We start from the raw sequence: 16861 nt of genomic DNA on the forward strand, positions 1-16861 counted from the left end.
ATTACAGCTCCACCGAGCAAACTGTGCCGTCCGGGCTTCATTTGATTCATCTTCGTAGCTGTAGCTTCAGCAATGACGAGTTCGATTTCTTGCAGGAAATATAAATTAGATAATCACTCAGAAATTATAATAGAATTGATCTTACATTTTTATACATCTTGATTACACAACTTTTAACACTTCGGAATATGTATTAGGGCTATATAGCTATCTTTCGCGTGTTAAATATTACAGTACCTGGTTAACTCGTTTCAGCTTGTTATTGTGCTGGTCTAGGCGCCTTTTGTTTGTTTTTCCTGTGGGAGTGTGTTTGTGTAGTGTAATGTGGAGTCAAAGAGTGTGTGTGTTCTGAAATTGAATTGTGTGTATGTTTTTGAACAACTTGTCTGCCAACTGGCATCTTTGTAAGTGCACTTGTTTCCGAGTTTTGGCTGTGTTCCTCACATCGTGTTCTTGTGTTTCTGCGATTTTCGAAATGGTTGACGTTTTTAAGGAGAAAATAATTAATATTAAATTTTGCTTCAAGTTCAACAAAACTGCTCATAAAATCCACTGAATACTAAAGGAGGTTTTTGGTGAGCAATTTTAAGCCAAGGAAGAACATTAGAGTGGTTTAAGCGTTTCAAAGTTGGCTGACGTATGGAAGATGACAAACATTCAGGTCGACCGTCGTCTTGCACAACTCAGGAAATGATCGCAGAAGTTCGTGAAGTTATTCTTGAATACAGAAGGCGCAAACTATCTGAGATGTGGAAGAACAGATACTGGACCATGACAATGCGCACACCTCGCTCTTTGTGAGCAACTTACCGACAAGAAATAACATTCCTATTATCCTCCACTCCACCTACTCGCCAGACTTGGCATGTGTAATTTCTATCTCTTCCCTAAATGAAATTCAGGTTGAAAAGACGGCTTTTTTACTCCACTGAAGAGATCCAAACGAAATCGCAGAAGATGCTGAACTCACTAACGTCGATAGACTTTACTAGTGATTCTAACAATGGGAAAATCGTTGAAACAGTTGTATACAAGAGCAAGGCGAAGATGACTGTGAAAACTGCATAGTACTTAAAGTGTCACGTTTTTACGAGTGAATTCCTGGATATTTTGGGTAAATTTAATTTATACTGCCAGAAATTTGAACTTTACAAGAATCCTCAATAATGTTTCATTGGTTATTACACTGTTACTAAGTCATACTACTTTTAAGCAATAAAACGGTACAAAAGGACATGTTTCAACCAATTATGGCTGTTCATCGTTACAATTTTATCACTTCTCTAGCATTTGTTTTTATCAGTTCCCTAGCATTTGTTTGTTTTTATCACTTCCCTAGCATTTTTTTCTTTGCCAATATTTCAAACTGCAAATCCTATACAATTTTATAAAACATGCCTTGCGATCGTCATTTGTTTACCGCATAGATACATAATAAATACATGCATGCATAGGCCTAAGTGTTCTGCCCGCGGGCAGGTCTCTCACTGCAAACCCAGCATTCTCCAATTGTTCCTATTTTCTACCTTCCTCTTAGTCTCCGCATATGATCCATATATCTTCTTCTGCCCCGTTCACTATTCCTTCCAGTACATCCTTCAGTAAGCAGTTTCTTCTCAGCCAGTGATCCGCATAGATAATCAATTGAAAATGACGGCTCCGTTGAAACGTTTTGTTGAAGCTAACATTAGTGAAATATAATTTTAGTAAGTCAATTAATATTTTATTGTATTAGAGTACTTTATTTCTTCTAATTTTATATACTTTCTTTTAATTGTGCAATAGTCAATTAAATCTCACTCGAGTTTTGATTTTCTCTAGATAAATCAAAGCCTCTAGAGATATTACTGTTAATAAATTACTTGTTTATAGAGGTTGGTAATATAAAGTTCTTCAAAACATCCCTTAACAAATGAGATCGTTATCTATTGTATTTACTATTATCTAAAAACACATTTATAACTGTGCTTGTTTATAGATCAAGATGATGGCAAAAATGTTGATGACATTTCGATACTGTGTCCCAAAAGTTTAAGGATGTTTTGAGCTTTTAGGATTAGGGGATAGGTAGCATATGAAGAGCTTTTGCATGAAAACAAGTCATTATTTTTTATGAATGCACAAAACATTTTAATATAAACTTAAAAATTCGTACAACAATATGAAAAATTATAGACTATTATACACATGTATATTATAATTATAACGGGATGGAAAATTCCGTTCTCACTATAATCCTGTCGGCTTCGCTACATATTAGTGTATATTATATTATGTTCTGAATATCCGGCCACCATATTTTATGATGACCATAGAAACACGTAATATATTATAGTAGATAGGTACGGTACGGACATCCATTATTATAGGCCTGTTCCCTCACCTACATTAATTCGTGGAGGAGTCTATAGCTACAGTGGAGAAGAGAAGAAAACCAACAGCGGGTGGAGGGTTCATTTTCTTTACAAACAGACATGATTCTAGATTAATAAAGTTCTTTTAAAATAATCAGCATAGTAAAAACAGAGAGAAGATCCATCACAAAAAACTGTCGATGAATAGTCCAAATTCCATTCATTATGTATTATGTTATATACTTTCTTTGTGTTATCCGTGATTATTGTGTTCTTTTACATATTTCCTTTAATCCAGATTGATATATTATCTTAACTGTTTAACACCACGTTTACTTACATGGGGCTACAACAACTATTTTCAGTTATTTTTTAAACGAATTAATTTCAAGGTTGTTTGGGACTTACGAGTAAAATAATAGAAATCTGTTTTAAGATTTTATTACTAATGACTGCGGCTAGCCGAAAATTAGCACACTTTAGTTAAGCCAACTGGACACGTGGTAAAGCCCAAGATTTTAAAAATAAAGTATCATTTGCAAACTCCTCAAACCCCAGCGATTTTTATCACAGTTTCATCGGCGTTCTAAACGCCTTTATTTTCATTTTTTAAAAAACCCACGGTCTGAAGATTTTGCAATGATATATGGCCGATACTAATCTGCAATCTCTCTAAACTGGGCTTAATTCTCTCTTTACTTTAAAATCCTAGTTAATTTGCAGAGTTGAAACCATATTGTACTTGGAAATTTGCGTACTCAAAACCAATCCCTAAATAACAGTGTAATGTACATCACTATTCTGAGCTCTTTTCTGTTATTAATTATTAAATTATTGATACAGCGTTTGTAGGCAGATAGAAAACTAAACTTTTTTTTAGAAATAAGTTTCTAGTATTGTGATTAATATGTAATTAAATTAGTTCACTTTTTTCATTCTGTTAATAGAAAGAGTATCTAAAAACATGTACTTTAAAATGTTTAAACAACAAGAACGATGAAATATGAAGAATTGAAGTATCTAGATGTTACTGTTAGTAGGATAACAGCTAGATCCATTTAAGTAACAGATCTGATTGTGTTTCTATTCGTCACAGACTGCGATACGCGCAAGAGGAGTCTACGTATTGTGGCAAAGCACTTTTACTACCTCGAGGCATGTTTTGGAAGTGATGTTTAATCTTGAGAGATTCGTTAGAATATTGATGTTGTCGATTTAGATGTTAGCCAAGTTAATTAGATAACGAGACTTCGAAGAGTCAGCTAATCTCGCTGAGAAATGTCACTAAACAAGTACGCCTTTAAAGTGAAGGACATTTTCTTTTAATCTTTCGTGCCCTACGTGTGACTATCTTCAAACACTCGAAACAAATATGGTGGATTTAAAGCTATGATCTATTATATAAAGAAGTAAACATTTTGGTTCTTATAACCACCGAAAAGTTTTATATTTCAGGGGTGACCAACTGCCTGAGCTATATTTTTCATACGTTGGCTAAGAAAGGCCGAGAATTGATCTCCTCCATTAAACAGTAAATTACTCTTATGTTTCAGTAGAGGAATTAGTATAAATTTATCAGCAGTTTCTAATAATTGTTCTCAATATGGAAGTGGGAATCATTGCCGTCCCACCTATTTTAACTACTATGATGATCCCAACGGACCAAAAATTCATGGTTGCATTTCTGTACAAAGAAAATGTTACGTAATTTTGCAATAAAAGCTGTAACTTGAAGTTTTTTTAAATAATTTTGTTTCAGAGATACGAAACTGAAAATCATTGTGTTGGACCGTAACTTAATTACCGGCTCATTGCCAATGTTGGATTGTGGCTTATTTTAGCGAATATTCCATAGCTTCTGTAGTACACAAACCAACTGTGAGGCAGGTTTTCTACGAATACTTTGAATTCCTCGCTACTTCCACTATTAATATTCCTTATTGTCATACCATCTGGCTTTCTCTGAAGAATTAAACTTACGGTCACTCTTATGTAATTAATTTTCTTTAAGGATACTTGTAAGCGAAGGCATACAAAATCATTATCAGTCAATTTATTATTAAACTCTAGATAGCAAGAAGTTTCAGCCATAATTTTATGTAATGTTTACAATGTTATAATAGATCATTTAAGAATATTCTAAGGTATAAGATATCACTTCTAAGCGCATAGTTTTTTCTTTACTCACTATTATATACTATACGAAAAAATATTTCTAAATTTGCTTATGTGAGTACACACATCTCAAAAACGGATTATCTAATAAGCTTTGTTTTTTTTTTTTACTGGGCGTTTTTAATAAAATAGTCTTCAAAACAGTCTATTTAGTCTAATAGTGTTTTTGTGATTAGTTCTGTTGAAAAAAATAGGGCAACCTGATCATCAGAAATCACTCTAATTACAGACGTGGACAAATTATTAGACTAAATTAATTATATGTGCAACGAAGCTGTATTTATCAGTAGAAATAATGAACAAAAATGTATTTTGCACAAATATAATGAACAGAAAATTGAGTCTTGAGGTTACTAATATTTTGTGAACATTCCCTTATTCTTTATTAACATGTTTTGTCACAGATGCTGGAAACCAAAGTTTGACACTTTCTTTGAATATCGGCATCATTTAGCCAGATATCAGACAGTGCTTAAATGAGTCCATGTTTTGTTGTACGCCTCTTTTTGTTCACTTTCTTCTTCAGTATAGATCACAGATTTTCAATTTCGTTCATGTCCGGTCTTCTTGCAGGCCATGGGAGAATATCTCCTTCGGTATATAATTAAAACACCAGTAGTACCAACATAGCCAGAAAAAATATACTTAACCATTGGAAAAATATACCAGAAGATGTAAACAACCATATTTACAACAATAGAGGCTGTGAATTATCTTATAGTTCATATGACGAATTATATTATGTTTCTAAGAAAACGTTTTAGTCTAATAATTTGTCCACGTCTGTAAAAATCATAGAAGTTCTTAGTCTTCTTGTAACGTATTTGGTTTCTGAAAGTCTAGTTACAATTCAGCTTTCTGACAGAATTTGTTTCTGAGGAATGCACTATATGAAAATTTAAAAATGTAGAGTAAAGAAAATACTACGCAACTAAAAGTCGTCTCACAACTTAAAATATTTCTAAATGACTTATTATAGCTCTGTAAAAACTACATTGAATTATGGATACAACTTTTTATGCATGTACAGTTTAAATATTAGAAAGTTATTATTTTTTTCATGCGTTGACGTAGAAATTACCTTAAAGGATTGTGACATTTTAATTAATCGTCTTAACGCGTGCTGATAGAAATCCACCAATTTAGTTCCTATTTCTAGGTAGACGTTTGAAAATCTTCTACGATTTAATGTAACAAGTTGAGTTTTTAGAAATATTAATATGCTGTATATAGTTGAACATTAAGAACAATATTAAGCCAAATCAGGAAATATTGCTTAAGAAACTCTGTTTCGAAGAGAACTATAACTTAGTCATGTAGACAAATAAATTTATAGAAGACTGATATTAGTTCATGAAAGACCCATTTGATGATTTCCAGGAATTATATATATATATTTTTTAAATCTGAAATTGTCACGTGACGAGTGTTGAAATGCGACTACATGGCATGCTGTGGTCACTCCTGCTATATTAGCTTCGCGGAAAAGTGAATTTATATTGAAAATGAAAGCTTGTACAATGCCTCCTCATACTTGGCCACTCCACGCATCTCTTCCCTGTGTAGTGTAGAAGCATGCACAGAAAATTAGCGATAAGAACTAGTGACTGATATTCGTATTGTTTTATAAGCAAGTCTAAAAATAACATGTACTCCACTCTATCTTGTACGTACTGTAGCGTAGTACACCGTCCATCGCGGTGTAAAATTAACGTTGAAGCTTAGTTCTCTAAACTGCAACTTTACAATAATAAATAGCGACCTTTCCCTGTCGCAAAATTAAGCGTTATTTGCGGGGTGGTTTGCGTAGCATTTTGCCACCTTTCCGCGGAAGAAATACACCCGTTTTCTGGAGGGAGGTACAGAAAGAAATGTGACAACAAATTGATAAATGGCATTCATCTGGTGGTATATTATGCAAATTACTGAAAAGTCTATTATACGTCAATTTCTATAAAAAAGAATTGTTATATTCATCATATATTGATGTAGGTATACGAACTATAAAGTCATGAAAAAATATGTTGATTGGGTTTTGTCCTTTTTTATATATATAACTTTAACTACCTCTGACACAGTTACACGTTTACTATTTGGAGGGAGAAGGTGTTTGTTTTAGGGAATAATAGGGTCCACTTATTGCACAGACTGCCGTAGAAAAATTACATGCACTATGATGCCAATATATTGTATTAAAAGTCGTGGAAAAATTCAGTTGTCTTACAAATTCCTTTCATCTTCTGGAAATACTTCTTTATGTCTGTTTCTTTTTTTTTAATCGTACACTGTGACACCGATTAATTGCTGTTAATCGCTATAAACATCTAGACGACCCACACACACCAATCACATGCAGATCAATTCCTGATGAAGAGGAAAGTTTATAGATTGGCCTGACATTCACCCAACAACGAAATGTTCCGAGCGGTGCCATTGTTGAGAAAGGGGTCCATATGACTCGTACGTCCCTCTGTTGTAGGTATTCGTGGGCTACTCTAGGAATATGTAAATGTATACTAATTAATATATTTAATTGAATATTGACACTGAAAAATCACGTTAGGTAAAAAAGATAAACGATATCATCACTGCACTGCAACACGTTATCGTCCGCAAGCATCAATGTATGAGAAAATATTGCCAACGAGTTAATAATGAAACATTATTTTCAATTTCTATAACTGAGCCAAAGAGAATATTAAAGAAGTGTTAATCAACCAATACGAAGAAGTTCTTTGTTATTAGTCTTGCTAGAGAAACGGTTCTTAAACTAGTCAGAGATTTCCTTACAGGATATCAAAAAATACTTTCTTTCAATATTACAACTAAGCAGCGAATAAATAAGATATAAAAGTCACAAGGTTCTTCATACAGAAGTGGTTAAGAGACTAGCCCAGGACAAAATAGCGTAATAAAGTATCGTACAAAACAGTAACAAAAATCCATTATAATAATTGTTATTTGTAAAAAGCATTTTAATATCTGATAGCATCACTGAAATCTTTAAATAAAAAAACACTAGTTACTTGATCGGAAAGCTTAAGAACCATTATTCTAGAACTCTCATTTCAGAGCCTTAAAGGGTTGTATTGCCGCTGACGGCAGTACAACCCCATAGAGTGTGATTTTTGTAATTGACTTTATAAAGATAAACCGTCGAGTTGTAGTGACGTAAGCAAATCTGTGAGCCATCATTAGAACATCGGCCATAATATATTTTGTACCTTCGAATAACGAGCGGCCTACAAATGACTAACAAACAATAGGCAACCTCTGTTACACCAGTCCTTGCCTTACCTTCAACCCTTGTCCTAACATTATTTTGTAACAATAACCAACAATCAACTTGTCATCTTGGACAAGATGACTATTATCAGGTACCTTTTACCGTTTCCTTAGTGTTAAACTTGCAATCATATTAAAGTAAACCACATCCCATAAAAGTTTCAAGAATTATTACATCAAACATAACAATATCATTTTAAACAAAAATATATTTCGGTAAAAAACAATAGCTATAGCAATAGTAATCTATTCAATAATAAACAGTGAAAAAATAAAGGAACAAAATCAAAACAAAGTATGAAAAAATCTATGTTCTAACAATTCTGTACAGAAAGACCTAATAATATTTATACAAGTCCCAAATATTTTTCTGTAAATTATCTATCACGTATGGGTCACTGATGGTAAAAGTGGCTTTGTTTCTTTGTGGAACTACAATGTTTACCGCATTCTATAACGGAATATTGCAGTCTCTATATGCATTTATGTGCATTTTAAACGGTTCTTACTGACTTTATATCAAAACCGCGGTAATTCGTATATTTGGAAAAAAGTGCACCTATAATTCTGGCTGCATGGTACGAGTTTCTATATCATGCATATAATTGTCGTACAATATCATGTTTTATTTTTTTGAATGAAAAGGTTAAAGCTATGCGCGGAATTTTCCTGTATATATTCGGTTATATTATGCGATACAAATACTGATCTGAGGACGCTGTAAACATAAACCTGTGACTTGCTTCAGCTCATAAAATATGGATAAAAATATAGACTAATCACCAATTAATATTATAATTATTTACAGTAAAGACTACACACACACACAAATGCATGCATTTGTTTCATTTACACATATATTATGCATGTATGTACTGCACATTGGCATATAAAAACACATGTACAAAGGTAACTATGAAAATGTTGTCAGCATACTTCTTTTGTCATCATCTAGTTCAACAAAAAATAATTGCCATGTTCCTCCTAAATATGATTTATTTTTATTGCGCATAATTGTGTGCGCATGATAAAACGTCCATTTCACCTTCCATTCGCGTTGCATGATAGGCATGTCTATTTTTGACGATATATTATTTTGAAAGAGATGTTCAGACTTGAAATGACACCACCAGAACTTCGCATAATGGACCTGATAATTTGTTATCAGAATTTCTTTTACGTCAGAACAATACTCCACGCCAAAGAAATTAATTATGTTTAACGTTTTCAAGAAATATGGTACCAGAATACATATTACGAAAGCAGAAAGTTTAGTTAATGTTGTCTTAATTTGAAATTCAAATTCTACAGTGCGATCGAGAAGTCTCTCCGCAGTGCTTGTGTAGCCGAGAATCCACTAGGCAGAGAATTCAAGTGGCAGCACTGGGCGCTAAGCATATGATGGACTGGGGATGTGAGGTTGTCAAACCGAATTGAATAAGGGAGTGCCAAATTTCTAAAGGGTTGTATTCTAGGGTTACTAGAACTAATAGAGCTGCGGATGGACTTTTCAATCGCATTGTATTTTACTGCGAAGACAGATACAACAGCGCGAAGTTCGGGTACTGTTTCATTTGGAAAGTGAAATAGCTTCAGCCCTTTGTAATACTGTGAAGAGTATCCAGCCTTCAGTCGTCAGCAAAGAGCAATAACAATTAATTCAGTTGAATATGACGAAATATAGCATCTTGTACTCGGTTTTATTGGTAACTATTTTGATTGCGAACCAAAACATTTTAGGTCTTGATTTCTCTACAGATTTCTTGAACCTTGATATTAATTCTTCAGCAAAGACATCGCGATTCAACTTACATATTCAAAAAAGTTCAGAAATTCCAGTTCTGAAACCACGAATAAATTACTGAAGAACATAACCTCAAAGTTGTAGCAATTTTACTGTCGTGATACTCCACACATTCAAAAGCATGACTGCCTGGGCGTTTGTTCTCTTATGACAAAGAAGTGCCAATGGAAACACTTGATTGAATGCCACCTAGTTATAAACAACTAGTTTCTGAAGTCATTAAGCTAGGTTTTAAAATACTAAATTATTGTTACAATGTGATGAATGAGTGGCTTGATTTGAGAAACTTGGTCATGTCCAACAGTTCTGTAATTGTAGGCTTGCTCTGTCTGCCTACCTAGCAATGAAATGAACATTACATATTTAGTATGAATAATGGTCGAAGTACAAAAGAAATGGTACTATAAAAAGTTACAAAATTATCCAAAATGTAAAATATAATGAAAAATGTATCTATCACACTATTTAATAAAACACATTTTGTCTTGTAAACATATATGAGTAAACAAGAAACCTACAGGACAATATAGATTCATTTATACTGACTCGAATTTCTATCTTATACAAAGTTCAACAATAAAAAGATATTCTTGTATAATTTATATGCGCGAATTTCTTCTCGCAAGGATATTATACCTTTTTTTTCTTAATTCACAGCATATCCTCCCAATTATGAACACATATTTTAAAACGTAGGAACGGAATTCAGATGCCTTTGAGTATAAGAAGTCTTGGAAATACTATAAAATTCATAGAACTTTATTGATTTGGGAGACAGGAAATTTAAATTTAATATCTGTTTAGCTATAATTGTAATTATGTCAAGCGTATAAAGCGGAACAACGTAAGTGAATGCCGATATTAATTAACCTACACACACTTTCAGACTTAAGAGTAACTCAAGTTTTAAGTAATTCTGTTTAACCCAATTTATTCGAAATTAGTAATCCCTTGACGGTTTATGAACTTCAGTATCTCTGAACAAAAGGTTTTTTCTCAGTAAACCCACATTACCACATCATTTCGATAAACCCCAATCATAAAATAATTTAAAAATTAATGCAGAAATCAAAGTCAGAGAATGGTCACTCTCTCTTCTTTGAATAAAATCGTATTTAAAATATTTTCAGGTTTGAGCTAGATCATGGGTGTCCAAACGCCTATGCAACCAGGAGATTGCACGTCAAACATGCTCTGCTAAGGTCAATAACTTTCCGTATAAAATATGAAAAACGACCTTAAAGAATATGCGTTGCGGGTTGCTTACGCCAGGGATTACCTCGTACGAGTTACAATTGGACATCTGTGAGCTAGATGAAAGGGATGTTATTGAAGTAATGTAATGCGGAGTTAAATTCGCTTAAATACTTGACTTAGAAAAGTAACAAGAGCAAATAAACGTTGTAGATGCTGTGTTTACTTTAACTTTTTTGAGTTGCTCTTCGTCTTGTGAAAGCGTTGAAGGAGAAGAGATGTTTCATGTGGAGTTTTGTATCATGTCAGTATCTGATGATTTTTTGTAGGCCTATGAAATACATAACAGTTAATATGTAAATATAGTAGTGAGAAGATTTAAATGAATAAGTACTCTTCTTATATCCCTAGCTAATAACTGGTTTCGAAAACATTTCTCATACTGCGTACCGCATCGAATATGAAACAACAGAAATGACGACCTTACTTTTCCCTTATCGCCTACAACGCGAGATTTCCCAACACTCTGCCGTAACTTTTAACCTACAATAGGCGAGGCCTTTTTATTGATATCAAAGTTAAAAAAAGTGCAGTTTGAGACTAGACGTGGTGATTAGTGTACTTTTGTTTCCATTGTATTATTTACACATATGTGCACAAATTCTTTATTTATACCTATTATCATACATATTTAATAGCTTTACTTTGTTATACCTACTCCAGTGAAAAAATAAATGGACTTTTATACATTTGCTTTATATGGTAGGAATTTATACGCACTTGGCTGCCATTTTCCTGCACTTGTAATAGGATAAGCGATTATAAATATTATAAACGTAACTCTCTTTGGATTTCGTCCAAAACACAACGTGTTATTTGCATGAAACAACATTGTCACATAATGTTGACATGCAACTTTATATATTTTTTGTCTGGAAGATGCATCACATATGTCAGTGTTAACGAGTTCCATTGCTTTTCCCTTCCTCTGATTGATATATTCTTTTTATTCTCGTAACCTGTTTCATTTGAGCAGTTAGTTTGATTATTCTCTAATGGAACTCAAGTATAGTTAATTTGGATGAGCAAAAATATATTTTATGGTGAGATATCCTACTCTGTACTAAAACAAATGTGAAATTATAAATCACTACTAAAGCTACTCTAAACGTTGGAAATAATTTAACTTTTTAATTACTTATTTCCACAGCAAAACAGTTTGTATTTCTCTCTTTACTCAACTGGAATATATATCAAATAATATAAAACGTAGCTTCAACTACTGATCTATATGAAAATTTCAGATATCTTATATATATTTTCAAATATTGAAAATAATTTGTATTTTGTAGCCCGAATTGTCTATATTTTTTGTGTATACCTCTAATATCTTTCCCGAAGATACCGTTTTCAAACAATTTCCCTTCATTCAACTTTAAAAACATCTTCAAATACTAAAACTAACGCTTTTGAAGGTGAAAGCAGAATGAAATACAAACTTTAAATTGCAAAAAATAAGTCTACTGAATTTATTTTAAATATGTGTTTATGCCATTACTGCTAACTAACATAGCTTTGCTTTGCCCGTACTCCTTCCATTCGATATATTATATTTTGTCGTCAGTTGATTTGTTGTTTCTGCTTATAAATGATGTCTTTGCCACCTTCATGTACCCTTGCGCCCTTTCATTTCATAGCGATTTGTAAGTCCCCCAGTTTCTTCTTCTATTATCTATTACGTTTTGTAAATAATGCTGGCAATTTCATTATTTGTCCCAACATCTATTTAGAAATGGTCCACGTCCTCGTCCGGACCTGATGGTCTTGTGTCTTTATAGTTTGATGTTTATGAGTTTACAGCTGCTTGAAAACATATTTACATTAAAGGTATACTCACGCTCAGTTAGAGGTCAGGTTTCGAATCTTGCTTGATATATTCTTACCGTACATAGTATGTGTAAATGGCTAAGAATATTAGAAAGTTCCGAAAACGTAGCTTTATTGAAGTGTGAGTGTGCATTTAATATAACTACATTCGCTGTGAGATACTCACTTCGGAAGCGTGGTGGATTCAAGATTATCGAGATTCTGTGTTGGTTTTATTGTTGTAAGAATGTAACCGGGGACACTGAAGAACACGAGGATATAATGTGAATATAAATGCACCAAAATTGTAGGCTAGGGATGTAATCATGACATAGATTTTCGGAGGGCACGTTGGAGGCGTTTGCAGAATTGACTTGCTAGGAAAGGTTAAAAAAACACAGTCCTTCCGAATGATCAGTTGTTTCCTAGACTGGCGGTGATGTGGTTCTCAAGATTTCAGTATGAGGGGGTTAGTTTGCCACGAGGAGGTGCTGGTATGGACTGGATGGATAGGGTGCCACGGAGCCCAGGCCGAAGTTGTTGAGGCCGTCCAGAAGCTGCTTGCCGTTGTCTTGAGGGGCCGTCGAAGACGTGGTGTTGTTGCTGACCTGGACGCTACCCGGGTTGTTGGCATTAGTCGTGGCTCCGTTGTAGAACTGGTGGCCGATGGAGGCGGGGTCCAGGTAGGAGGATGCGGCTGCCGTTGCTGCGGCACCCGGGAACTTCGCCGCAGCGGGGTACAGTTCTGGCATGTAGGCGGCTGCTGCTGCCGCCGCCGCTGCCGATTCGAAGAGGTTGCGGTGAGGGAACTGCGGGTGGTACGGGCCGGCGGGTTGGAAGAAGTAACCCGTAGGGTCTGGCGGCTGTTGACCCGATGCTGCGGCCGCTGCAGCCGCTGCCGTGTTGGGCGACAGGGAACGCCCGGTGGGAGAGGTCTGGGACGGCGGCGCTGCTTGGTGGTGGTGATGATGGTGGTGGTGGATCTGCTGCTGGATCGCACGCTGCTTGATGTAGTTGGAGAACTCTGTGGGGGACATTCTGCAAGCAAACACATCGAGCTTCAGTCAAACATTTCCCTCCCATTTGCACATTTCCCAAAAGAAACTTTGAAATTGCATAAACTTGATCAGGGCTGGGCAGCAAGAGCGGATTCTACTCTCCCACGGGGAGCCATATGATTTCTCTTCATCCCCTTTCTTCCCCACCGAACACCGCACAGCGTTGATTCAGTAACGGATGAATTTAAGCGTCCTCGTTTAGAGTCTGGATGCGCTCCCGATGTCCAGCCCTAAACTAGATCATCATCATCATCATCATCATCATCATCATCATCATCATCATCATCATCATCATCATCAACCATTAATTATTCAAAATATGACCCACCAATTCAATTCCTTCCATTAAATATGTTATTTGTAGTTACTGTTATATTACTCTCTTTCTAAATATTCCACAAATTTCTATGTTTTTTATGGTTTGTAATACGATATGCTTTAGGAGATGAGGTCGTCTTCTTTTCTATTGAGATTGTTGTTAATAATTTATTTCTTCTATTCAGATTTTGTATTTGTAAGCCACCTTGCTTCAACTCAAGAGTGTCCACCGCTGTGGAGTAACGGTTAGCACGTCTGATCATGAAATGAACGGGCACTGGTTAAAATTCTGGTTGAGACAAGTTACCTGGTTAAGGTTTTTCCGGGGTTTTTCCTCAATCTATTACGAGCAAATGCTGGGTAACTTTAGGCGCTGAACCCTGGACTCATTTCGCTGGGATTATCACTTATTTCATTCAGAAGCTAGATAACCATTGCAGTTGATGAAGCGCCGTAAAATAAACCAATAAAATAACACAAGAGTAGACATGGTGCTCTAGCGGTTACCACACTTAAATAAATTCGTGATTCACGAGAGAAACTGATTTTATAGCGAGTGATATTCTTGTCATGTCTTCTTTCAGAAGGGAAGTAAACCTGAATGGTTCATGTAGTATATTTGTGGCACATACAAGAATCTTACGTGTCCCTTGCATTACTTTAACATTTTCATGAACCATATTATTTTTATGTAATTAACAAAATTTAAGAATATAGTTTTTATTGTTAATATGTGAAAAACACATTAGCATGTAACATTTCATTAAGCTATCTAAAAATATTTTGAATAATTAGGGAAATCAAATATAAAATTTAACATGCGGAAACAAGTGACAAGGAGTGAATTTAAAGAGACAATGAGAAAAGTTGAAGGGCATAAGTCGGACACTATTAGAGATATCTAATAAATTCTTACATCACAAGAAAGAGAAAGGTGTGTTCTATAATAAAAAGTAATAAAATAAAGGTGTGTTCTATAAAGGAAAAAATCGAAAAAATGTCTTTTTTTTTTACCCATGAAGGATAACTTCCCCCGTAATATCAAAATTAATTAAAATTGCATGTTATGGTTTTGTAAATTAACATTTAACTTCTGTTTTCTCGGTTTTAGTATTCTGTGCAAATATAGAAATGTGAAACCTGTTCGCAAGTTTCCTGAAGAAAACAGCAGCTTTGCCACGTGAAAGAGAGTATTATCATTTATCATAAATTTTTAAATAATTAAAATTTTGGTATCATAAAAATTAAGTCATAATAAAAAAGTATTTAATGACATATTAACAATCAGCATAAAAATTATAACCAATGTAAAATTATGATTCACTGTCATAGAAATAAATAGTCAACAATCATAACTATAGTCATAAAATGATCATAATAAGCTTAATATTCTTAAAACCAATAAGAGATAACTTTAATAGTAATTTATAAAGCTTCGAAGAAACGTTTATGTTTTGGAAGCATAAGAAATAAATTTAAATCTTTTCCATTAACCCATTACTTAAATTAATATGACCAAATTTATTACATTAGCATATAAATCTCTATACTCTTATAATCGCCATAAACATGAACTTAAAAAATTGTGAGTATTAGTCCCATCCTGTCTTCATTCATTAGTATGTAGTTGTGAATCATACAGGGAGTCTCAGAAGTAACGTGCCATAGACTAAATAGTTAACAGTTAATATTATTGATTCAGTACGAACACATAGATATATATATATATATATATATATATATATATATATATATATATATATATGTAGCAGTTTATTTTTGCTATGATCTTCTTTTTAATAGTATTACATTATTTATGCTTAGGTCTCCTCATAATTTAGATTCATACGTACAATAATATGGGAACTATTGAGTCTCAGCGAACGTTCACGTAATATACGTCGACCATCCAGCGATAAGACCCTCATGCTACTGCCGCTGTTTGTCTCCGCGAACGCTCCACGCATTTCTGTCATAGATATGTAGATTAACAGTATGAGCTGTGACGTTATCCTGCTGAAAATAGGTCGTGAGACGTTCCACATACGTCATTAACGATTCTTGGCTTGCGTGCTGACCACTAATTATCATAGAACGTCGTCATACAAACAAAGAAAATCTACTTGGGAACCTCGTTATAAGCTTTTTCTAACATCCAATTACAAAAATAAAGTCTAATTTGTGATGAATTAACATAAGTGGAACGTTCCACGGCGTATTTTCAGCAGGATAACACCACAGCTCATACTGCTAACGTATCCATGACGAGATTGGGCCGAGCTTTTGCGGAGATAAACAGTGGCAGTATCATGGGCGTCTTATCGCTGGTTGGCCGATGTACATCACGTCAAGGCTAGCTCAGACTGTCTATCTGTAGGCTATAACATACTGGCAATAGTATCATTAATACAGATTTAATTGTATTTTAATGCAAAATGTACAGGAGTAAACCCTTGTAGGTGTAATATTAGAATCACGTCAGGGTAATAAAATAGAGTATAATACATAGCATTAACGCGTGGCAAGGTAGAAAAAATCTCCTAGACTGAAAGTAAAAGTTGAATACAGAAAATCTAACTTTTCGTGAATAATCTACAAGACGTAATTACCTAATCTTAAGTTTGCAACTAATTAAATAACACGACAGACACTGCAACTCCTACCCCCACGTCTATATGCCTCAGGAGAAGTGAACGATCATCCAATTAGTACGACGGTAACCTGTAGTAAGCACGATGATCCTCCCCCCTAGCCGTTATACGAGACCGGATTTTACTACTCATCGTAACACCACAAATTACAATGTT

The 16861-nt window shown here is 34.4% G+C and overlaps 1 protein-coding gene across 2 annotated transcripts in view; it reads right to left on the reverse strand.

Moving 5' to 3' along the window:
- Positions 1–2103: 2103 nt before the first annotated feature.
- The window catches only part of LOC138715202 (protein Tob1-like), a 318519-nt gene continuing 303761 nt past the window's right edge, over positions 2104–16861 (reverse strand). For both annotated transcript variants that reach the window (XM_069847841.1, XM_069847843.1), the window contains exon 3: positions 2104–13716. In XM_069847841.1, coding sequence (XP_069703942.1) covers positions 13149–13716 — 568 coding nt within the window. In that variant the 3' untranslated portion in view covers positions 2104–13148. The remainder of the gene's footprint in view (positions 13717–16861) is intronic.

The sequence above is a fragment of the Periplaneta americana genome, chromosome 15, assembly GCF_040183065.1.
Source record: "Periplaneta americana isolate PAMFEO1 chromosome 15, P.americana_PAMFEO1_priV1, whole genome shotgun sequence".
Classification (NCBI taxonomy): Eukaryota; Metazoa; Arthropoda; class Insecta; order Blattodea; family Blattidae; genus Periplaneta; species Periplaneta americana.